We start from the raw sequence: 24664 nt of genomic DNA, 5'->3' as shown, positions 1-24664 counted from the left end.
TTTGAACAGAGGGACACATAGTGAGTGTACATGGGGACATTTGTGGACTTTCTCACCTGTAGTTCATCTGCATTTCTAAACCACATGCTTCTGGCTGGAAATTAACTGTCAGACACCCAGCACTACTGCATGGCAGCAAGCAGCTTGGGAACGTCTTCCTCAGGACACTCCAGAGGGCCCCCTTACACTGTGGCTAGGATCTCAAGAACAGGAAGATTCAGGGAAATAAGATAGCATTGTCTGAAACTGGTAACATCACCTATAAAGGGCTCCTATATCATATTTCAGTGCTAGGTTACTGGAATAGACTGTGCTTTACATGTCACCTAGAAATTAAATAAAAGACAGGGGGTGGGCATGCAGAAATGCCTCAGCACTTGGAGCAGAAAGGTTAATTTAGGATGACCACCTGGTCTGTGTTAAGGGCCGTTTCCTAGTTTGCAGCTCAATTGTGCCTTATAGGCACATGCCAATACTAGAAGTTGTGCAGAGCTTCCCTGACCACCCACACCCACATCTGCTGGGAGCGATTCTGCCCGTAAGAGGACTGTTCTGCAATTCCCTCCCTCTTCTTCTCCTGTCCCCCGCCTCTCCAAAACATTTTCAAGATACACTTGGAGACTTAAAAAGCAAGATTTTCCCAATTGCATTTCAAGGGAATGCAATCTAGTTAGACAAGCTGGGTGAGGTAATATCTTTTATTGGACCAACTGTTGGTGGAAGAGACAAGATTTTGAGATACACAGAGCTCTTCTTCAGGTCAGCTCTATGAGGCTCAAAAGCTTGTTTTTTCCACCAGCAGGAGTTGGTCCAATAAAGATATTACCTCACCCACCTGGTCTGTCTCATATCCTGGGATCAACAACACCGCAAACAACAGTTTGGTTTGTTATACTTGTTCCTTTGTGTTACTTCAGTAGACAGATTTCTTACCTATTTTATAGTAGTGGAGACTTTATTAACTAAACTCCATCACACTCCAATCCCAGGCTGAAGTTTTGTGGTCACCTAAATGGACTTTGTTTCTATCTTTATGTCACTGTAAATGAATAGGCCCGCACAGAAAAAATGCGTTCATTTCTCAAGTCAGAAAAAAATCATGGGAAAATATATTTACCCTTTTGGTGCTGGCAGATCTGGTGTTCCTGTGACATTCTGCACTAATATGGGTAGCTATCACCAAAAAGACAAAGCACTGTGAGCCAAATCCTATCCCCTGTGCAAGGCCTCAGTAATGCTCCTGCTTCATCAGGGGTCTCAGAAAGCACATCTGTGTAGCCACAGATCTACTAGCTGTATACCTCCCCCCACCTCCCAGTCATGCAGAGAGCCACTACAGAGCGCAGCCCAGAAGTGCGCAAAGGGAGTCTGCTTGTGTGGCCTTTCTCTGGTGAGGACCTGCATGTAGTGCAGCACCATGCCAGTTCCCCTGTTAATGAGACTTTCTATGGCCCTTTAGCAGACCACAGAATTTGCCCTTAATGTTTAAAAAATACAGGAGAAAAAGCAACATGTTTTCTCCTTTGGATCTGTAATTGTTTATTGTCTTTAAATGAAAGTGTTATCATAAGGACCAGCTTTGTTATTACCCTATGGGGGAAAATGCAAGTGGATTTTAAAACTGCAAGCTTGTTCAGTGCATTCTTTTTTCTTTCACAATAGTCATCAAACTAGTATAATCTCAATTTTTTTTTTCCCAGTGCAAAAACAGACCTTGTGCCTCCATTGCCTGTGACTCGTTCCTCAGATGCTCAGGGTCCCAGCATTCCAGCTTCACAACAGGTTGGTAATTGTGCAGCTTCTTTACCAAATGTCTGGCTGGTGGGTCTTGCTCGCATGCTCAGGGTCTAACCGATTGCCATATTTGGGGTTGGGAAGGAATTTTTCCCCAGGGCAGATTGGCAGAGACCCTGGGGTTTGTTTTTTGCCTTCCTCTGCAGCACAGGGCATAGATCACTTGCAGGTTTAAACTAGTGTAAATGGTGAATTCTCTGTAAATTGAAGTCTTTAAACCATGATTTGAGGACTTCAGTAACTCAGCCAGAGGTTATGGGTCTATTACAGGAGTGGGTGGGTGAGGTTCTGTGACCTGCAATATGTAGGAGGTCAGACTAGATGATCATGATGGTCCCTTCTGACCTTAAAGTCTATGAGCTTAGAGTGTTCTCCTGGTGGAATTATCTGAGTAATATTTAATTGGGAAAATACATCTAACATTTGATCTTTTGCTTTCCAATTGTAGTAGAGCAAACAGACTTGGCAGGAAGCTTTACATTATGTAGAAGTAACTGCTTAAAGATAAACTTCATTTTTATAATGTAGATACATTGAATTTCATAATGTACCATACTGCAGTTACCAGCTTTCTGTTATTTGGAAGACATTTCCCCTTTTTGGAGCCTGTTCCTCCCTCAATACAAGGTAGATCAACTAGGGCAATTCCTATAAATAAGCAAATGTGCCCAGGCATCCACTGAGATAATCAACTTTTGAACTAACATTTTCTCTCCACTCCACAGTGCCTTGCTGCTGTCCCAGGTTTGTAACTCTTATTTTCTAACTGCTGAGAGGAGAGCTATCCTCTTTCAGCTGATAGGCATTTGAGAGGTCTGGTGGACTCAGAAGGGAAAAACCTAGGTGGTAGTAGTTATAAAGACAGGTTGTCATAAAATGAGACTGCACATATATCAGCTGTGATACAGTGGCAGTAAACTTTAGGCACAAGAAGCAGGTGATATCCCAAAAAAATCTAGAATTTTATTATAAAAACATAATGTTAAAAGAAAACCAAAAGTCATATTTAATTCAAGCACACAAGGGAAAATATCACACAGGATTCTATCTAGATTCCTAGTCCTTAGAAAGTTGGAACTTCTTCCCCTGGGATTTCCACTGAACTCACTAATATGGGTTCACCTTTGTAGGCTACAAAAAAGATGTGTTTCTTACATTGAGGTAGGTAACTCAACGTAAAATCCTCATGGAGAGAAGGCACTGTAGTTTTTACCTCTCTGTAGCTAGTCAAGATCAACCTTATATTCCACCCATCTGAAGTTTACTTTGACTACCTAAGCTACAACGAGGTAAAAACTACAGTGCCTTCTCTCCACTAGGATTTTACATGGATATCATAGCTCTGAAGGAACCTTTCCCAGCATGCTCTTCTGATAGCTAGCCCTTTAAATCTGGCAGAGATTAACAAGTGCAGTCCTAAAGTGGCCATTTTGACTCTGCTACACCTCTCTCCCTCTAGCCAGTAAGTATTTTTAGTTCCTATTGTTTTCCCTCTGTATTATACCTGAGAAGGTGGTGCATCCTCACCTCACTAGTTGCCCTCTTCCCAGGAATTGCAGCACCTTTTATTAGCCAGTCAGTTCTTCATGTGAGCCAAAACTCTCTATATGGAGACAGTAGTTGCTTTCAGAGGAAGGTCTATATGTGGTGGTTGTGATGTAAACATCTTAAATACACTCTAAAAGGTTAAAATTATTTTAACTTCCTGAATGTCCAGAACAAACTCTTACCACAGGAAGAACTTGTGGGTTTTTCTTTCTTTCTGTTTTCCCTCATGTGAAAGTGAATTGGCAGACTTGGGGCAGTGATGATTGTGGTCCTCTCCCAAGCTGCATGCAAAAGTACTAAAGCTTCCCTGCCAATGTGCCCCAACCCAGTTCTGTGATGAGGGCACCCTCAGGACCCCAAAGATGACACTGAGGCACAGTCTATCCTACCAGATCAGAGTTGTTTTTCTTCTTGATTTCAATTTCAAAATGCTGGTACTTCTAAAAGTCATTTCACTAAGTGTCTCACTGCAAAGTACAGTTTGCTTTGATGGTGTTGGTTGTATCAGTGTTACTCTGAACAGTGTGATCACTATGAGAGGAAGTGTGGCCTAATGGTTAAAATGCCAGAGTAAAACCAGTTGTGGTTTCTTTTCTCTGCCAAAGGCTTGTTATGTGACCTGGAGCATGACTTTCAGCCTCAGTTTCCCCATCTAAAATGGGGCTAATTACCTTCTTTACTGGATGTGTTCAGGTTTATTTCATGATTTTTTTTGTAAAGCATTCTGAGATCTGAGATCTTGCTGAAGAAGTGGAAGGTCCTTTTATGTGTCATGTTATCCCAGTGTTCCCTTTCAGAAGTGGCAGCTGATGTCCAAAAAAGCATCTAGATTTTTATTTATGAAAATCTAATGTTAAAGGATACTAAAGTACATAATTAATTAATGTGGACAAGGGAAAAATACTAGGTGGGTTTCTACCTACATACGAGTCCTTAGAAAAGTAGGAGCCACTTCCTCTGTGATTGCCACTAACAGTCACTGTCTGTACCAATGTCAGTTTGTTGGGAGTTTTTTTCAGCAATGCTACAGGATTTCTAGGAATCAAGGGAAAGCTCTGCTACTCTGATAGCATATATTGGAAAATGGGGTGCACTCATGCAGGTGTAGTCGGCTTGATTATTTAGTGGATTACTAAGCCTTTTGCTTCCATGGCAAATCATTTCTTACTGGACTTTGTTTCAGTTTTGTGTGTCTTATGGTGCTTTTGTTGCTGTTGCTAGAGATGAGGAAGGCATCTCTGGCCCAGCATGTTCAGTGAACAGTAACAGTGTTTTTGACTTTTCACTTTTTAGAACTTAATTTATTTTTCTTGCTAAAAATGTCTATCTTCATCATCAAATGGATGGAGTCAGTTATGGAAATGAAATTATTAGGAAGCTATGTCAGAGCACGTTGAAATGCAATACTCAGACTTTCCCCAAGATTCTGAAAGTCATGCTAAATGAGAAGAGCAGCTCTTCACACTAATTAATGTCTCTCTCCTGTATGGCAATTCATATGATCACAGAGGCTCACACTACATCCACTCCAATATTATAATATGGAATACAGATATTACAAGTGAGATTAATGCATGCAGCAATTTACAAGCATTCACAGATCCAAACACTAACTGCCAAACAGATTCCAGCTATGTGTCTGTTCAGTTGAGACATGGGGACCTTGGCATGAGCTGGCACCTGGCCTGCTAGCATCACAGTGGGGTTTGTGGGTTTTTTTGTTTTTTTTTACATCTCAGTCTGGCTAAACAATGTTTAAAAGATTGATTTTTTTCTTAATAAGAATTAAGAACAGTTCAACAATAAGTATGAATTCTTCACAGGGTAAATATTAACCTTGCATGATTGAGTCCTTAAGGAATAATGAGAATTTCACAGGTTTATTTTTTGCATACTCAGGAATTCACTATGTTGTCTTGTTTACACTCTGGTTGGTTTGAATCTGTTGTCCTGGAAGGAGTTAGCAGCATTGGGGTATCCCACATCAGCTAAACAAGCACTGTCAGGTCATTAATGCCCAACGAATGCATGTTTTTAATAATTGGCCAAATACCAAATAATTTAGTCTTGGTATTTGCTGACTATAGAATATGAATCCAAACAATGGCAAGGAACAACAGATAGGGGCAAGGGAAGAGGTCAGGCTAGCAGGAACAAGCATGTAATGGGTGTCTGTAACAGGGAGGGGTTGTAGAAGTATCCTGGCCTGGGCCAATGGAGAGAAAAGAAAAGTAGTTTTGGTATGTGATCAAATGCAAATATTCTCCCACAATGTTGGTATAGGTAAGTGAATCAGAGTTGTCACATCCTTAGCCTACATTTCACCTGCAAAGTAAGCAAATACCAATCCCATTCTGCTAAATGTTGATGGATCATTTATATCTGATTATTGCCACTATTGTAACAGTTCGCTCTGTTTTCCTGGAGTCACTGTATAAAGAAACATCATAGCATTTTTGAAAGGGACACTATAAATAATTCAACCAGTTCTATTTTTAATATTTAAGCCCCAGTCCTGCATAAGGATCCAGCGCTTGGTCCCTGTGCTCTTAAGGAGTTCCATTGACTCCAACAGGACTCTGAGGGGCTCTACAGTAGCAGATCCCAGTGCAGGATTGAGGCTAAGCCTGTAGCAAAGGAAGAGATGAAGGAAGTAATATTTTAATTTTTCATTATATTTTCAACAGTGTATTTTTAATTTGTCTTTGTTCTCTTCAGAGGCGAAATGGGTCCAAAGATAGCCTGATAGAAGAAAACTCTCAGATATCCACTAACAGCCTGGATGGAAAACACAGTGCAAAGACAATAAAAACTGTACATGCATCACGCCTCAAGATAGAGACTTGATTGCCATAACTGAGGATGGTGTATGGATTCTGTTCCTTTGAAATTGGGAATTACACAACAGTTCAGATACTCTTTAGCTGGAAAATGTTTCTTTGGCATAAGAAAAGAAGAAAAATGTAAACTGGAGTGGTGGTAATTTTCTTAAATTTAAAACTCCAACCTGCTTGCTCTGAAGGGCAATCACTGTTTTCATCACTGGTTACAGTTGCTTACGTGATTGCAAAGAAGTTGACTGGTTAGACAGTTGGAAGGGAAAGTGTTACTACAATTCAACAATTGCCAGATACTGTATTTTCAAAAGAGGAACAGAGGAATTGTCATGACAGATCAGACCTTGGTCTAATTCATTCAATTGGCTGTTTCCAAGAGGCCAAGACCAGATGTTTCAGAGGAAGCGGTAAAACCCTCATAATACACTTGGCCAATTGTGCAATACTATATAATAGTGAGGAAATGTCTTCCTGACTCCATATGATGATCAGTTTATACGCTGAAGCATAATAGCTCTTATGTTTATTTTAGCCTAATGCAACTGCAGACACTGTTCTTGTTCATACAAATGTTGAGTCCATGTTTAGATAATTGCCACAATCGTATCTTGTGGCATTGAGTGTCATGTAAAAATGGATTTCCTTTCACCAATTTTAAATGCGTTGCCTTTTAATTTTAAATATCTTATTGTATTGTGACAGTACTTGATTAGCCTTCTCTGTACTACTGATTATTTTATATACCCCTACCACATCTCTTAATTTTGTCCATTGAAAACTACAGTGAAAAATGTCTTGAATGGCCCAGGGGCCAGTGTAATAAGACTGCCTAGTACACACAGACTATAAATGCTGGCTGGACAAAATTGTACTATAAACCTTGGAAACAGTTCAAAGTGGCTACTTAAGATGGGTTGGCTAACAGTTGGTTCTTTGGTGCAGGCTTCATTGATCTAGTCTTTTTAAGCTCTTCTCATATGAAATCCCCCAATAATTCTAATCATTTGTAGTGTCCTTCTCTGGACCGTTTCTTCTGCTCACTCATTTCTGAGATAAGATGACCAAAACTGATTGCAATATGCAAAGTGAAGACAATATCATTGAATTATCTTTTACTCTATATTTACTTTGTAAAACAGTGTAACAGCTTACTTGCTTTTTTGACTGCTGTTACATGTTAAGCATATTATCTTCAATGAGCTGTTCGCACTGATGCCTGGATCTTCTGCTGAGAGGTTACGTCTAATTTAGAACCCATCATTGCTTCTTTGAATGTGGTTTACCTTGCACTTGTCAACATTGAATTTCATCTACTATTGTGCTAACCAGTTTCCTGTGTCAGCTAGGCTGGTATGGAGTCAAGCAAAATCCTTCCCAGGCCTGTAAGTAATTTTGTACTGAGTATATATTTGCCACCCCACTAACAACAGTCTGGCAGAAGTTGACTAACCACATTGTACACTACTTGTTCTACTACTGTTTGCTCAGAGTCTACTCTTCCATACTGATAAATGACTATTTTAGCCCTACTTTTCTATGCTATTGTTTAAATCAGTTTTTAATCTATAACAGGCATTTACCTCTTATCCTGCACTTACCAAGTTTCCTCAAGCACCTCTTGAGAGGGACTTCATCAGAAGGCTTGGGAAAGACTAATTTGTCAAGAGACAAGGTGGATGAGGTAATATCTTTTACTGGACTAACTTCTGTGGGTGAAAGAGACAAGCTTTCGAGGTACACAGACTCCCATAGTATGTCTTCTCCATTCACCAAGAGGAGAGTGAGTGGTGCATCATGGGAAATATAGTCCAGCCAGAAAGCCTGCCCCAGAGGACAATGGGAGTACAAAGCACGTAAACTACAATTCCTGGTGCAATGCATTGTGGCATCAGTTTGAATTAGAAATGTTGTTATCTTTCAGCAAAATATTTTGGCCCAAAGTGGAAACTTTCAGGGGCCAGGGGGGAAGGGAGGAGAAGATTCTCTTTTCTGACCAGATTTAATATTTGTAGATTCTTCATTCTTAGGTCCTTTAGAATGATGAATGCCATCTAGTACAGTATTGTTTGTATTGTGCCAATCCTAATGAGAATCAGACTCACCCTGTGGTAGGTACTAAATCCCTACCTCCATAGAATTTCAGTCAAATCTGCTACTAATTTTCCCCCCAGTATTTCTATTTTTGACATTGCTTCACCTTCACTACCCATGTACAGTAATCCTGGGATAAATATTACCAGTGCCCAGTATTTTTTTGCAAGTGCGAAATAACAAAAAAATAAAACAAAAAACAGCCTGTAAAATAAAAATGGAAAATCCTGCAGCGGTGGTAACTGTCCTGTGGGACTGGACCCAGCCCTCCCACTCCGGGCGTTGTGACCTGCGGTTTGACTCACTGCCATTTGGCTCAGTGGCTGCCCTCTCCTCCGCACCATCAGAGGGGCAGCCAGGCCAAACCTAAGTGGTGATGTGACCCTAGGTGGCCAGGGCACAATGCCCAGAGCAGAGAGTTGGGCCCACCCAGCAGGAAAGGAGCCACCAGCTGCAGGGCAGGCTCTCTCTGCAATTCCCCCCCCCCTCCTTTCCAGGCCTCCCACAGTAAAATGAAATTCCCCCAAAACCCTGCAAAGTTATAAAAATAATAATTTCCCAGGGCTCTAAATATGCTCTCTTCCTTTGTGGTGAAGACTAATATAAAAGCACTATTTAGTTTCCCTGCAGTTTCTTTATGCTCTTTGAACCTCATTTAGACTGGCACTCACACAGAATTGGGCTAAAACATTTTTAAACGTGGCTCAGCTTTGTTTACGGTGTTTGGTCAAACTGTTTTTATTTGGTCAAACTGTTTTTAAGGGCTGTTTAACAAGATCTCTCACTGTTGCAATCTGCTTCTTTGACAATACAGATGGAGACAATCATTGTTCTCTTTTACACTCTGATGGCCTACAGGACCCAATACCACTGTCAGCATACTACTTTTCTGATGAATCTAAAGAACTACATTACAAAAAAATCCCCCTTACTGAAGTTTTGTGTCATAGTACCACCTCTTGGAATGCTCCCAAGGATATCAAAATTATGTTATGACTAACCATACTTAATCCTGAGTAACACACAGAAATTGATTCAGGAATGTTCTGTAAATCAAGATGCACCCCGCCTCTGTTTGTTCAAGCATAAGCTGTTCCGAGGAGCAATTCTCCACAATGTGTTTGCAGTGATGTTTATTCATTGCCCATTATTACTGGTATTTTGTTACTTCCCTGATGTTTCTCAACATTCTGACTTCTTTACTGAGATATAATCTGGTAAAACATCCCTATTACTATACAGTACTTGTACTTTTATGACCTGAATTTTGTATCTGCACAGATTTCACATCGTGGCACTCTTCACAGTCTATGGCATTCTGTATGTACAAAGCTATTCCCACACATTTGACCTAAGCTCTCTTTCCTGTCTAGTGTAGTTTATGGGTTTTGTATAGTTTCTAAGTACTCACAGCAAGAAATTGTGGTATTTCATTTATTCCACGATGTGTCAGAAATGCTAGGCTTTCTGGCTTCACCATTTTTTCATTTATGCTTCTTGGTAGCTGTATTCTCATTTATAAGGTGTGCATTTTATTATGTACCTCATCTTTGACTGAAGATTGTTTCAACTGTACTTCTAATGTACCTAGCAGGTTTTAATGTGTACCTTGTTTACTTCTCATTAGCTGCCATCTTAGTCATAGCTTATTTTAAATAATCCTTTAAAACCTAGCTAACTTTATGTGCTGGCAGTCTTTTCCCCTTTGGATAAAGAGGAAACCATCCATTCCTCGAGGACTAATATACTTAACCTCATATTCTCAAACCTCTTTTCTCATTCACACATTGAAAAACTAATTCCACATTGAAACAGCTTAGTGAATAGAATAAGAGAGAAAGCTAAGGTAGAGGTCCTGGATTTAAACTACTGATCTTATTTCCAATTAGAAGGTTCAGTTCTTAATGACAAATACTACTTTTTCCTAGAGTTAGCATGATTAGACACAGTGCAATTTTGTCTACATATTGGGGAAAAAAGAATAAGAATTATATACAAATAATGGTTAAACTGAAAATAATTCATTTATTCAAACATATAAACTGAAAAATCAAACACTTGTTCTGACTGCCAGAAGCAAGCAGAGACCATAGTAGTAGCACTGTATCCTCTTATTATATAACACAAGGTAAAAATTCTCCATACTAATGAGTAACTATAGTCACTTGGATTTAAGTTGCTTTACATCAGATCATTTGAAGAAAATGCCCATTTAGTTAAATAACATCCTTTAACAAACAGGACCTTTCAAAGGTGCTTATCACCAGAACCACTTACTGTGTTGCTGCTGTATATTTAAGCTTGGCAGAATTTGATTTTATTTTTTTATAACTTTAACAGATAATATCGATTATTTTATGCATTTTCCCTATTTGTATTTTAAATTTTCACGGTTATGGAAAATTATGGGGATGGTGAGGATATTTAATGATAGCAGACATTGAGATTCAAAAAGTTAAAGCTATTTTATAAACCATTAAAACAAATTGTCAGTTTCACATGTCAAAATATACAAAGTAAATACCCTAAAATCAAACTCTAATAAGTTCTCAGAAGCATTTTTCTTGCTTTGCCTAGCTGTACATTTTGATTATTATTGATGGAAATATTTTTTGTCGGTTTGTGTGTGTGTAGTGAAATTGACATTTACTGACATTTCCCTATAAAAAATCTAATCTTTCCAAGCCTATGTATACTATATGTAGGCCTAGTTAATGGAGTACTTGGATGGGACTCAAGACCTGGGTTCTACTCCCGGCTCAGCCACTGGCCTAGGTGACCTTGGGCAAATCACTTCAACTCTGTGCCTCAATTTCCCCATCTGTAAAATGGGGACAATGTTCCTCCCACGTAAAGTGCTTTGAGATCTACAGATGAAAAGCGCTATGCATTGTACCACCTATACACCATCTATTGCTCATGTTCATCCATCACTTTAACACTGACCTTGCTTCTTCAGAGTATGCCACGTGACAAGTCATATGTTCTGACCACTAAATAGTGCTCTTCACCCTAAGTAGAATTCTGCTGCATTTCCTATGTTGATCTAACTCAGTAGCTAGTGTTGTCACTGAGAACTACTGTTAGTGTGCCCCTCTGTATATCCATGTAGCTCTTATTCAGATTCTTAATCTGCAACTCTTATTTAGGCTAATCTCTTTGTACTGTTGGGCTCTTGGCCCCAAAAACATTACATCATTTTTTCTGTTCAGTGTCCAAACAAGCCAACCATCTCTGTACAGTTGAACTCAGATGCAAATCAAGATGGAGTGAATTTTAACTCCCTCATGATTTCAGGATAACTTTTACTATAAAGCTAATTATAAAGATGGCTGTTTTAAAATACATGCAAGATCTCAGATCTGACTGTAAAGTATATACTGTATGTACACAAAGTTAAAAATTATCCATGAAACAGCGTGTGCTTTATTTTAAATTGAGTTGATAAGGTGGCAGTGTCAAAACTTATGTCCAGGTTATTTAAAATCAAGTAAAACTGTTAAATTTTAGTGTAAATTTTGTGTTTGCACGTTGCGTATATTATTTGCACGACATGAGAAGAAAATCAATGACTAATTTGATGGTAACATCTGTGTAATGCCAACTAAAAATCAACTTGGGGATATAACTTCACCAGAGAATATGTATTCCACGGTAGCTGAAAGTGGTGCCAGTAAGTGTTCTTACACTCTTAGAATGAAGTTTCCATTGCTTAAACACTGACAAGCATCAAACTATCTTCCCAATGCAAAAAGAATGGTCTAAAATATGTGATTTTTCATAAATCAAGCTGCCTGGCTTTCTTTTGTAAATCAAGGACACACATCTCCTTAAGTCTCTGGCCCCTAATTCCTTCCTACATCTGTTTCCTGAATAGCTCATACAGTGAAAGGAAATCACCTCCCTTCCACACAAACATTTCCATGTGCTTCAGTTCTTGTAAGAATATGAAGAAATATAATGCAATCTGATAGATTACTGTATGGTATCCTTCTCCTCTGATTAATGTACAATAGTGACACTTTTCAACTCTACATATACATAACCTGCCAAACAATACTATAATCCACTCAATAGCTATGCTAAGAATGCTTGGGCTGGTCAGGACTGGTAGTCAAGCTATTTCAGAAATTCAATCTATATTCTGCTCAATGTAAATTACTTGCCTGTTCATTGTGTGCTTGACCTTAATGAAAAACACAGGCTTTCCTTTCTATACTTAAATGTTCAGGATTATCAGAGAAGCTCGAGTCATCACTAGAGAATCACACAAGAGTTTGTGACATCTTGGGGCAGGATCAGAAAATTAAACCAGTGTAAAATAACTTCAAACAACTCCCGATAAGGCAGACCAAAAAACTGATGCCCCGTAAGCCCAGCTGTAATTGAAAACAACAGGCATGTTCTCCTTTTTCCTCCCTTCTTTCTTGCTAGTAACCCCACCCACTATTGTGGGGACGTATAAGTACCCACTTAGAACAGATTAGGCAATTGCCTTCCCCTAGAGAATTGAAAGGAAGAGATTTTCCACAATTTGAAGAACAGTGAAGAGGCACTAGGGAAATTATCACCATTACAAGCAATTAGTGACTTTGCTAAATGGGTTTTATACCTGAGTCCTCACAATGTAGCAATCTGAATGATGATTTTAAGTATAGCTAAATACAAAAAATATGTTTTTATTTCCCTTATAACAGTGACTTTTTATCTCTCACTGCTTCTTTTACATGGTTGTTAAGCCACAGTGGCTCTTTTTTAGTTCTTTTACTGTTTTTTAATTTGGGTTATACATTTAAGTTGGGCCTCTATTATGGTGTCTTTGAAAAGTGTCCATGCAGCTTGCAGGGATTTCACTCTAATCACTGTACCTTTTAATTTCTGTTTAACTAACCTCCTCATTTTTGCAGTTTCCCTTTCTGAAATTAAATGCCACAGTGTTGGGCTGTTGAGGTGTTCTTCCCACCACAGGAATGTTAAATGTATATTATTATGGTCACTATTTCCGAGCGGTTACCTCTTGGACCAGATCCTGCGCTCCACTCAGGACTAAATCGAGAATTGCATCTCCCCTTGTGGGTTCCTGTACCAGCTGCTCCAAAAAGCAGTCATTTAAAGTATCGAGAAATTTTGTCTCTGCATTTCATCCTGAGGTGACATGTAGCCACTCAATATGGGGATAATTGAAATCGACCACTACTATTGAGTTCTTTATTTTGATAGCCTCTCTAATCTCCCTTAGCATTTCATCATCACTATCACTGTCTTGGCCAGGTGGTCGATAATAGATCCCTACTGTTATATTCTTATTAGAGCATGGAATTACTATCCATAGAGATTCTATGGAACATGTGGATTCATTTAAGATGACTTCATTTGATTCTACATTTTCTTTCACATATAGTGCCACTCCCTCCCTACCCCCCGCATGACCTGTTCTGTCCTTCTGATATATTTTGTACACCAGAATGATCGTGTCCCATTGATTGTCCTCACTCCACCAGGTTTCTGTGATGCCTATTATATCAATATCCTCCTTTAACACAAGGCACTCTAGTTCACCCATCTTATTATTTAGACTTCTAGCATTTGTGTACAAGCACTTTAAAAACTTGTCACTGTTTATTTATCCGCCTTTTCTGATGTGTCAGATTCTTTTTTATGTTAATGTTTCTCGTCTGATCTGGCCCATACTTTATCCTCTTTCATCCTCTCCTCCTGACTAAAACCTAGAAAATAGACTCTCCTCTAAGAGAAGTCTCTGTCCAATCCACGTGCTCCTCTGCAGCAGCTTTCCCCTAACTCTTAGTTTAAAAACTGCTCTGCAACCTTTTTAATGTTAAGTGCCAGCAGTCTGGATACACTTTGGTTTAGGTGGAGCCCCTCCTTCCTGTATAGGCTCCCCCATCCCAAAAGTTTCCCCAGTTCCTAATAAAGCTAAACCCCTCCTCTCTACACCATCGTTTCATCCATGCATTGAAACTCTGCCTGCCTACCTGGCCTTGCGCGTGGAACTGGAAGCATTTCTGAGAATGCCACCATAGAGGTCATGGATTTTGGTCTCTTTCCTAGCAGCCTAAATTTGGCCTCCAGGACGTCTCTCCTACCCTTCCCTATGTCATTAGTACCTACATGTACCACGACCACCGGCTCCTCCACAGCACTACACATAAGTCTATGTAGATGCCTCAAGAGATCTGCAACCTTCACACTAGGCAGGCAAGTCACCATATGGTTCTCCCAATCATCACAAACCCAGCTATCTATGTTTCTAATGATCGAATCTCCCATTACTAACACCTGCCTTTTCCTAATGACTGGAGTTCCCTCCCCTGGAGAGGTAACCTCAATATGAGAGGATACCCCAACATCATCTGGAAGGAGGGTCCCAACTATGGGATGGTTTCCCTCTGCTCCCGTTGGCTGATCTCCTTCCCTGAGCCTTTCATCCTCCTTAACAGCGCAGGGGTGGTACAAATCTACAGTGTCCTGGATAGCCTCATCAACATACCTCTCTGCCTCCCTTAGCTCCTCCAGTTCCACCACCCTGGCCTCCAAAGCCCGTACGCTCCTTGCACCGAATGCACACATATGCCACCCGCCCACAGGGCAGGCAATCATACATGCTACACTGAGCACAGTAAACAGGATAGCCCCCACTCTGCTGCTGGGCTTCTGCCTGCATTCTCTCCCACAGCTACCTACGTTAATGAGACGGTTTTTGTTTAAATCAAGAAGTTTTGATTATAGTTTAGTTTAAAGGTTTTAAAGAATGGCAAGTGTATTTCATCCCCTTCCCACCCCCCTTCCAAACTCCCTCTCGAAACTCCCTCTTAGCGGCCCGTTCGCAAAGCTCCCTGGTTGCTTGCTCACTGCTTTATAAAGCCCTGGCCTTCCTGTTAGCCCCACCCCCTGACTAAGGCTCAGCTAATGAACAGAGGCTTCTAGATTTCAAAACTTGTTTACAAGCTCACAGCTTCCAACTACTGGCCACAGCACACGGTCCAAACAAACAAACAAACACACAGACAAACACAAGCTCAGCACACAGCACGTAACCCCCAAACACAAACGCACACTACAGACAGCCACTTACCCCATTTGCTCCACCTTCACCTGGAGAACTCCCTCTCAAAACTCTTTTAGCGGCCCCTATTCGAAAAAGCCATGGTGGACCATCGGTCCTGGGCTCGGGAAACGAGCACTGAGTGGTGGGATCACATCGTGATGCATGTATGGGATGACGAGCAGTGGCTGCAGAACTTTTGGATGTGCAAATCCACCTTCCTGGAACTGTGTGAAGAGCTCATGTCAGCACTGCGGCGCAAGGACACCAGAAAAAATGGTTACTAACCTTTCCGTAATTGTTGTTCTTCGAGATATGTTGCTCATGTCCATTCCTAGGTAGGTGTATGTGCGCCGCGTGCACCGTCGCCAGAAAGTTTTTCCCTCAGTGGTATCCATCGGGTTGTCTCCGGCGCCCCCTGGAGTCACGCCCTCATGGCGCTTTATATAGGAGCCCACCGACCCACCACCCCATCAGTTCCTTCTTGCCGGTAACTTCGACAAAGGGGTAGGAAGGCAGGTTTTGGAATGGACATGAGCAACACATCTCAAAGAACAACAGTTACAGAAAGGTTACTAGCGGTTTTTTCTTCTTTGAGTGCTTGCTGATTTCCATTCCTGTGTAGGTGACTCTCAAGCAGATGTAGGAGGTGGGTTCAGAGTTCAATGACAAATGGAGTGTAGCACTGCTCTGCCAAAACCACCATCATCTCTAGCCTGCTGTGTGATGGCGTAGTGGGGTGTGAAGGTGTGGACTAAAGACCATGTCACTGCTCTACAGATATCCTTGACGGAAACCTTTGCCACGAATGCCGCAGAAGGCCCCCGTGAAATGTGCCATCAGTGCCAGAGCAGGGACTTGCCAGGTCATAGCACGTGTGAATACAAGTAATCCATGAAGAAATTCTTTGGGCCAAGACTGGGAGGCCCTTTATCCTGTCTGCCACGAAGAGCTGAGAAATCTTCCTAAACGATCTGGTCCCATCTATGCAGAAGGCCAGCGCCTGCCTGACATCTAATGAGTGGAGCCTCTGCTCCTGGCTATTGGCATGTGGCTTTGGGAACAAGATGGGAAGAAAAATGTCATAGATGGTTGTGGAACTCCGACACCACCTTTGGGAGGAAAGCTGGGGGGGGGGCGCAGCTGCTCCTTGTCCTTGAAGAAGACCGTGTAGGGTGATTCTGAAGTAAGGGCCCTGATTTCTGAGACCCTCCTGGTTGAGGTAATGGCTACAAGGAAGGCCACTTTCCACGACAAGCAAAGCAAAGAGCATGTCATCAAGGGTTCGAATGGTATCCCTGTGAGTCTTGAGAAAACCAAGTTAAGGTCCCAAGGCGAGATAGACTGTCTCACCTGCAGGTAGAGCCTGTCCAGTCCTTTCAGAAAACGGCTACAATGCGCGTTAGCAAAGAAGGACTTACTGCTCACGCCCGGATGGAACGCGGAACTAGCTGTCAGGTGCACCCTAATCCAAGACACCCACAGCCCTTGGTCTTTTAGATGTAACAAATAGTCCAGAATACACGGTATGGATGTTCGAGTGGGTAAGATCCCCTTCTGCCCTACCCAGATTGAAAACCTATTCCATTTTACCAGGTATGTCACCCTAGTGGATGGCTTTCTGCTCCCAAACAGAACCTCCTGAACCGGGCTTGAGCACACTAATTCCGAAGGGTTCAGCCATGCAGCTTCTAGGCCATCAGATGGAAGGACTCAAGGTTCGGATGAAGGAGACAGCCGTGTTCCTGGGAGATCTAGTCTGGAAGCAGTGGTAGGGTGATTGGTTTTCCAACTGAGAGCTCCAGGAGGGTGGTGGACCAATGTTGGTACAGCCAGGCTGGTGCTATCAGGATCATGCTCACTCCCTACCCCCCTTGACCTTCAGCAGGACCTTGTGTATGAGCAGAATGGGTGGGAATGCATAGAAAAGATGGTCCTTCTAGGGCAGAAGGAACGCATCTGCGAGCAAGCTCAGACTGGGATTCTGAAAGGAGCAGAACTGTAGACACTTCCTGTTGTGTTTTGTTGCAAACAAGTCTATCTGGGGAGTTCCCCACCTCTGGAAAATGTCCCTCACAACATCCGGGTGAATGGACCATTCATGTTTGGCGAAGGACCTGCTGAGATAAGGCGCTAACCCATTCTGGGCCTCTGGAAAGTAGAAAGCCTTGAGGTAGATTGAGTAGGTTATGCAGAACTCCCACAGGCTTCCTGGCATAGATGAAAGGAGCATGCTCCACCGTCTCTTGCTATAGAACAGGGGTTCTCAAACTTCATTGCAGCACGACCCCTCTTCTGACAAAGTTACTACATGACCCTGGGGGGGTGGGGAGGGGTAAGGGGGCAGCAGGCCAAGCCCTGCCACCCCAGCTGCAGGGAGGGGGGACAGCAGCCACAGCTCCATTGCCCCAGGCAGGGGTGGAGCTCAGGCTTCAGCTTCAGGCATGGGTTCCAGCTAGTCTAATGCTGGCCCTGGTGACCCCATTAAAATGGGGTCATGACCCACTTTGGGGTCGTGACCCACATTTTGAGAACCACTGATATAGAACATCAGTCGTGTTGTCTGTAAGCATCGACACACACTTGTCTTAGAGGTGGGGCTGGAACATTTGCCAAGCAAGGCGCACCGCTCTGAGTTCTCTCACATTGATATGTAGCAAGAGCCTTGAGGGTCCCAAGGTGAGCTCCCTATCCCAGTGTGGAAGCATCAGTGACTAGAGACATTGATGGCTGTAGGCTCCTGAATGGAACGCCCGCACTTACCACGCCTGGGTCCAACCACCATAAGAGAGTCGATCACTGAAGGGAGAAGTGTGACCACTCTGTCCAAGCAGTCCCAGCCTGGTTGGTACACTGTCACAAGCCAGGCCCGAAGCGGTCTGAGTCGCAGCCTCACATGTACACAATGCCACTTGCCTCAGGAGCTTCAGGCAGGTCCTCGCAGTGGTGGTGGGATGTTTTCTGAGGCTATGATTGAGCAGAGTGTCTAGAATCTGGCTTCTGGTAAGAAGGCTTTGGCCTGGACTGAGTAGAGAACTGCACCTGTGAACTCCTATTCTTTGAATGGGGGCAAAGTTCGACTTGTGTGTTCAACAGGCCTAGCATCAAAAAGGTTGACAGTATTGATTGAATATGCTCTTCCACCTGAGCACTGGACCGACCTCTGACCAGCCAGTTGTTGAGGCAGGGATACACTAGTACTCTTCGTTTTCTCAAGGGGGCCGCTGACAGGCCAAAAAGCAATACTGCGAACTGATAGTGTACCTGCCCCACCACAAACCAGAACTCTGTTGCCCAGGAGTATGGAGATGTGAAAATGTCTCTCTCTCCTTGGTGACGGAGAGCTGGGCTGCGATGTGGTGCCTGTCCCTCATGAAAGCTGGCTCACTCCTCATGGAGGCAGAGTACATCAACCGAAAGGGCTACTTCTCCATGGTCTTGCAGATGCTAGTGGATTATGGGGGCTGTTTCAGTGACAAAGGCAGGGTGGTCAGGAAAGGTGCATGATGCACACATCTTTAGGAACACACTGGACTGTATAGAAAGCTGCATGCTGGGACTTTCTTTCCAAACCTGAAGATTCCAATGGGGGATGCAGAAATGCCCAAAGTAATCCTTAGAGACCCTGCCTACCCCTTGCTCCCATGGCTCATGAAGCCTTGCAGCAAGAAGTGTTTCAACAGGTGCCAAATGACCACTGAATGTGCCTTCGGACGATTAAAAGAACAATGGCGCTATCCTGTTAGGTTAGACCTAAATGAGGAAAATACTCCAATGGTCATCGTGGCCTGCTGTACTCTGCATAATATTTGCAAATCAAAGGGGAAAAGAGTTTCCCTGGGGTGGACAGCTTAGGCTAATCAGCTGAGTTTGAGCAGCCAGATAGAAGGGCAATTAGAGGGGCACAGTGGGAGGCTATTTGAGTCAAGGAGGCTTTGAAGGAGCATTTTGACAGAGTCCCAGTAATGTGAGTTTATATGATGCAGTCAGCCAGGCAATGTTTGTGTGCCAGCTTGAATTACTGCTGTAGTGCTTGCTTCCTGAGCATTAACTGTACTAAGCAAATCCTACCTATAGCCACTGTGTTTCAATGTTAGCACTGAGGATGTATGTATGTATCTATGTCACAAATAGACTGGAGTTTAATAACCAGATAAAACTCAAACTTTTGGTCAGTCTCACGGTTAGCGCTCTCACAGCTGGGTGTAACTCCAGCTTTCGTTGAGAAGCCAGTCCCTAGGTGTGGAGCGCACGGAGTACTGAGAGGGACCAGGAACACATGAGGAATGCAGATGGGGAGTTTGGGGAGGGTACATACCTGTGTACCTTCAGGACTGCAGAGTTCAAACTGCTGACCAGAGCAGTCATGGGCATTGTGGGACACCTGCTGGAGGCCAATTAGGGCATCTCCACTGAGGCTGAGTTGTTCTAACTACGTTGCAAAAAGCTCTACGATGCTCATCAAGGTAGTTTTATTATGTTGGCATAACGGGAGTTATATCAGCAGGAGGAGCATTTCAGTGTGTACACCTTCACTGTTCTGTTGACAAAACTGTGTAGCATAGACAAGGCCTAAGCCTCTGTGCAGAGTTCCCTTGTTGATCAAAGTTAAGGAAATGACATATTTGGATATCATTTCTACACTAACTTCTGCCTTGTGTATTTGATTCTACTTTTTATAGATGAAGGTATAGTTTACAGCCTATGACTGATGCTGAAAGACACACTGATCTTTACATTGAAGTAAAGCTTGAATGTGTATAAATGCAATTAAGCTTTATAGGCAATGCAACTTGGAAAGTGAAGATTTTCAAAAGAAACAGCTGAATAAACAATTTATATTTCCTCACACTATCAAAACCAAAGTACTTCCAGTCACTTCAAGTGTTAAAAAGTTTCCCATACACACTTGGCAATAACGATCACCATTTGTTAGTTATTCTGGTTCAATATTAATGGACTAACATTCACCCCAAACAAATACAGATGTACTGGTAAATCAGGATCGATATTTTATTACCACAGTATAACAACTGATTTTAGTTAACTGAGAAGCTGGTACTTAAAAAAATTCAACAAATGCAGCAATTAAAAATAAATATATAGTCTTTATTTTTTAGTACCCAAGACCATTCCCCCACCACTGCCGCATATAGTTAAAAGCTATTTGAGTCTTCTTGTGAACATACTAGTAATATGTTACCATGATTTACAGATTTCCAAATTCCATCTTTTAAAAACTCATCTTCCTGTATATTTCTTCCAGAACATTCTTCTGGTGGAAGAAATGCTGCCGAACTTGAGCTGTAGAAATCTTTACTGAAAAAAAAATATTGAGTATCAGATGAGATATGTTTATGAATTATTCTTTAGCAATCTGCAAGATCATCTAGGGTGGTTGAAAATGCCTTTGCAGAGACTTAACTGTTTCAAAGCTGAAACAAAACCTGACTTTGTGAAGCCATTTTTTCTAAGTATCTACATGTATAGGAACATCTTCAGAGGTTAATTCCTAAACCAAGTTCCTTGCTCCATTATGCAGGACTTCAGATCCTATTTTAACTACAAGCACTATTCTAAATTTAGTTACGATAGAAGCTGAGTCACAAAACTGTCCCTTATACAGCAGAATCATGGGAGAGATTAATTGCCAACATCAAATAATGCTGCGGAAGGACTTTTTTTTTATGCCTTTCTTGACACCACAAACATTAATAACAAAAATGAATGGGCAACACAAAGGCAAGAATGCTACATATTCTTAAAAAATGCTTAGTTGTAAAGTTTGCCAGTTAAACTGCAGTCTTAGCCAAGAAATATCAAAATGTTATACTGCAAGTTATAGGAAGAAAAGTACGTGCGTGTTATTTGTAGTGTTATTTAAATGGTTTAATGCAAGATTATCATGCTTGTAAACATTAAGTAAGAACAAGAAAACTAAAGATTTCATTTCCAGTGGAAGCTAGAAAAAGCTATTATGATTCACTTCTGACTGCTGCAATTTAGCTTTGGGGCAATAGGCCAGACAACTGCCTGAGGTTTGATTAGCTTATGACGTTTTGCACCAATATTCTGCAACTAATTTTAGTTTTGGAAGATACTTATGAACATTTAATCAGTAAAAATTAGATCATCCTTGCCCACCTTGGACACTGGAGCATTCTGCATGACCTTACAAGCAAAGTAGCCAATTAACTGTTACAAAAGAAATATCACAGATTTAGAGTTTTGTAGAGTAAGAGCTCTCACCAAACTTTAAATAGACATGACAAACTGCAAGTAAATAATCAACGTTTATGGAATAAGACCTAAAGGTTCTGCCCATATACAAATGGAACATTTCACTTTAACCAATGTAGACTCTGAATTCAAAAGAAAAAACACATTTCATTCTTACCATAGTATACAAAGCCATATGTACAGAAACTGTAGTCTTCTATTCATTCAGACTAATTTTCTCCACTGAACAGAAACAAATACAAGTTAGTACAATGAACATGTATTGCTCCAACCCCATCCATCACCATTTTCTTAGAATTTTTTGTTTTAAGAGCAACCCTGCACACTGCTGAAACACTTCTAGGTACAGCACCAAATCAAGCCAGCAAGTGTCTAGCAATTAAAATCAATTTTGTGGCTCTATAATTATATTTGGATAGGAAGGAACCTCCTTTGAAGGTACTAGTAAGTAGCAATTAGCAAACTAAATTTCACCAAAATATATCAAAATTCTGGCTAGCTCCAAGAGATTAATTCAATGTCTATTATAATGGTCAAGAAAAACAACGCTGAAGGCAAGATATAGTGGGGGTGGGTGAGGTTGTGTGGCCTACAATGTGCAGGAGGTCATACTACTAAATGATCATAACAGTCTCTTCTGACCTTAAAGACTGCTCATACATACCACCCAAACATCAACTTTTCTACAGAGATTCTGTCCTTGCAGAATTGTGGAGGGAAAAAGTACATAACCATCTCCCAAAACCGTTTCAGCAAGAGTTCTTGTATGCCTTTTTTGACACCACGTTCACTGTGGGAGATAGTGAATGGGTAACACAAAGGCAAATATTTATATTTGTAAAGTGATCATTTCATTTCTCAGTGCAAAACCTAGCTTAACGGCATATAAACAAATGGTCACCTCCAAAAGAGACCTATTTATAAGTAAATTTTTGAATTATATACAGATGTCAGGTATTCCATTAAAAATAATCATACCATTCAGGAACTGTCATACCAACTTCTTGTAAAGTGGTATTTGGCAACTTGGCAAAGCGCATCAATAGGCATTGTCTGCCTACATCTGAAAAACAGGAGGAAAAAAGATAAAATATAACGAATGTCTAAACAGATCAATTTAAAGTCAAACTAATTTTGCATACAAGTAAATTTTGTCCTCAATGCCACTGGCTTCATAGGGCTCTTCTGGCAGCCAGTGATTATGTAGAAGACCCAGCCACATTTCATACTAGCCTTATGGAGACTGCTCTACAAAACGGAAGGATTCCTCCCTCCTCCAAATTGTGTGATCTGCCCATGGCTGGCCATGCTGATTTTAAGGGTGTATTGTGCCGTAAAAAACCCAGTCCAAAACCTGAGCACATTAGGGAATGTGAGTTATGCATGCAGAAAACCCAGTCTTCTACAAAATTTGACAGATCTCCCAGGACACCAAGGAATAGATGAAGATGAGCAGCAGTATCATTGTTCCCTCACTCAAAAAACATGCCCAATAGCTTTCAGGGCTTTCACAGAAGTGGGGTGTGTGTGAAATGTTGCCCCAAGCATCACCATGCTATGGCCAGTCAGTCCCATTTTTAAGAAGTACCCAAACCCTGGGTCGAGCACGTGTGATTTATCAGTCTACTCGGCGCTGTTCCCCTTGCACCACGAGCACGCACAGCGCAAACACCTTTTGGTTTGGGGCTTTCTTGGCATCGCCTGCGTTAGTTACAAACATGCACGTGCACCACTCCGAAGCCCGGGAAAGCACGCGGAGCTGAGCAGCCATTGGGCCGACAGCACGTACCAAAATCCTCACTCGCTCGTGGCAACTCCACGCGGACGCGCCCGAAGATTGCCGCTGGGACCCGCGCCCGAGTCACACGAACGGCAGCGGCTCCCCCCGCCCCGCCCGAGGCCGGGTCAGCGGCACCAGCCCGCCAGCCACGCCGCTTCCACCCAACAGCCCCCCCACCCCGGAGACAACCAGGGGGTTCGGCCCCGGACACGCTTGGGCCTGCGGGGGGAGGGGGCGGCCGCCTGACGGGCCGAGCGGTCACAGCGCGGCCGGGCTGCGAGAGACGCGAGTCCCCGGGCCGCTCCCTTTTCCTCATGGGCCGACCCCGCCGGCCTCGCGCCAGGCCAGCCACTGCCACGGGACGCGAAGTCTCGGCGGGCAGGCGAGCGCGCGCTGGACGCACAGAGCGCGGGGGCTCGTGCACGGAGCTAGGCGCCGCCAGGCCCAGCCGCCCCCCAACCCGCAGCACTGGAGAGTGAACCACCTCCTCGCCCCGCCCCCCACCACGGAGCCGGCTAACCCGCCTGTGCTCTCGAACCCCGCGGCTCTGGCCGGGCCGGCTCACCACGAGGCTCCCAAACAGACCGGCCCAGTGGCCGAGCAGCAACCCCGCCATGTCCGCTCCCTTCCCGCCTGAGAGAGAGAGACTCCACCCCCCGCTCCCAGCATGCCCCAAGCCGGACAAACCACTCTGCAGGGAGGAGCGGCGTGTACCAACGCCGGAGAGGGGGCCGACTGTACCAGCGCCTCACACAGACAGGGGAGGAGAGTGTACCAACTCCACTGGGAAGGAGGGGCCTGGTTTGTAAATCCATTACTCCACCCCCTGCAGAGGCCGGGCAGGAGGCAGGTCGAAGAAAGAATTCTTCCCTTGACCTCGCTGCTGGATCTACAGTGGGGGTTAGGTTAGGGCCACCTAACTATGTCTTACAGGCAGGACATTTGTCACAGCCTGAGCAATGTAGCTAGGTGGACCTACGTTTTAGGTATAGACCAATGTGCTGCTAATACAAACGCTCAATCAGTGCTATTAAACCAAGCACACTGTAAAGCTCAGGTGTTGTTTTGCAGTGTGAGGGCTCCCACTCAAGCTAGACTAACTTGAGAGGAGTTAATCTTAGGCGTTGTCTACACTGCCATTTTACAGCGCTGCAACTTGCTCCCTCAGGGGTGTGAAAAAACACCCCCCTGAGGGCTGCAAGTTTCAGCACTGTAAAGTGGCAGTGTAGACAGTGCACCAGCGCTGGGAGCTGCATCCCTCATGGGGGTGGGTTTTTTACAGCGCCGGGAGAGCTCTCTCCAGTGCTGGGG

General features: G+C 42.9%; 1 protein-coding gene, 1 long non-coding RNA gene and 2 other non-coding genes across 4 annotated transcripts in view; 1 reads left to right on the top strand and 3 right to left on the bottom strand.

Moving 5' to 3' along the window:
• Nucleotides 1-7284, top strand: part of EPB41L4A (erythrocyte membrane protein band 4.1 like 4A) — a 196211-nt gene extending 188927 nt beyond the window's left edge. The window contains exons 23-24 of the mRNA XM_024219756.2: nucleotides 1701-1782; nucleotides 6061-7284. Of these exons, the coding sequence (XP_024075524.1) occupies nucleotides 1701-1782; nucleotides 6061-6189 (211 nt within the window). The 3' untranslated portion in view covers nucleotides 6190-7284. The remainder of the gene's footprint in view (nucleotides 1-1700; nucleotides 1783-6060) is intronic.
• Nucleotides 7285-20332: 13048 nt separating this feature from the next.
• LOC112120620 lies at nucleotides 20333-23437 on the bottom strand. Its single transcript, XR_003899781.1, has 3 exons — nucleotides 22552-23437; nucleotides 21731-21795; nucleotides 20333-20652 (listed from the first exon to the last, which is right to left on the bottom strand). It is a non-coding gene; the product is annotated as an uncharacterized LOC112120620 (long non-coding RNA).
• On the bottom strand, nucleotides 20943-21078 carry LOC112120622. Its single transcript, XR_002909213.1, has one exon. It is a non-coding gene; the product is annotated as a small nucleolar RNA SNORA13 (small nucleolar RNA).
• LOC112120621 lies at nucleotides 22266-22397 on the bottom strand. The gene has a single exon (XR_002909212.1). It is a non-coding gene; the product is annotated as a small nucleolar RNA SNORA13 (small nucleolar RNA).
• Nucleotides 23438-24664: the final 1227 nt, after the last annotated feature.

Source organism: Terrapene carolina, unplaced genomic scaffold, assembly GCF_002925995.2.
Source record: "Terrapene carolina triunguis isolate 2854851 unplaced genomic scaffold, T_m_triunguis-2.0 Scaffold69, whole genome shotgun sequence".
Lineage (NCBI taxonomy): Eukaryota > Metazoa > Chordata > Testudines > Emydidae > Terrapene > Terrapene triunguis.
The sequence above is the reverse complement of the archived record's forward strand: the minus strand, read 5'-3'. Positions and strand labels throughout refer to the sequence as shown.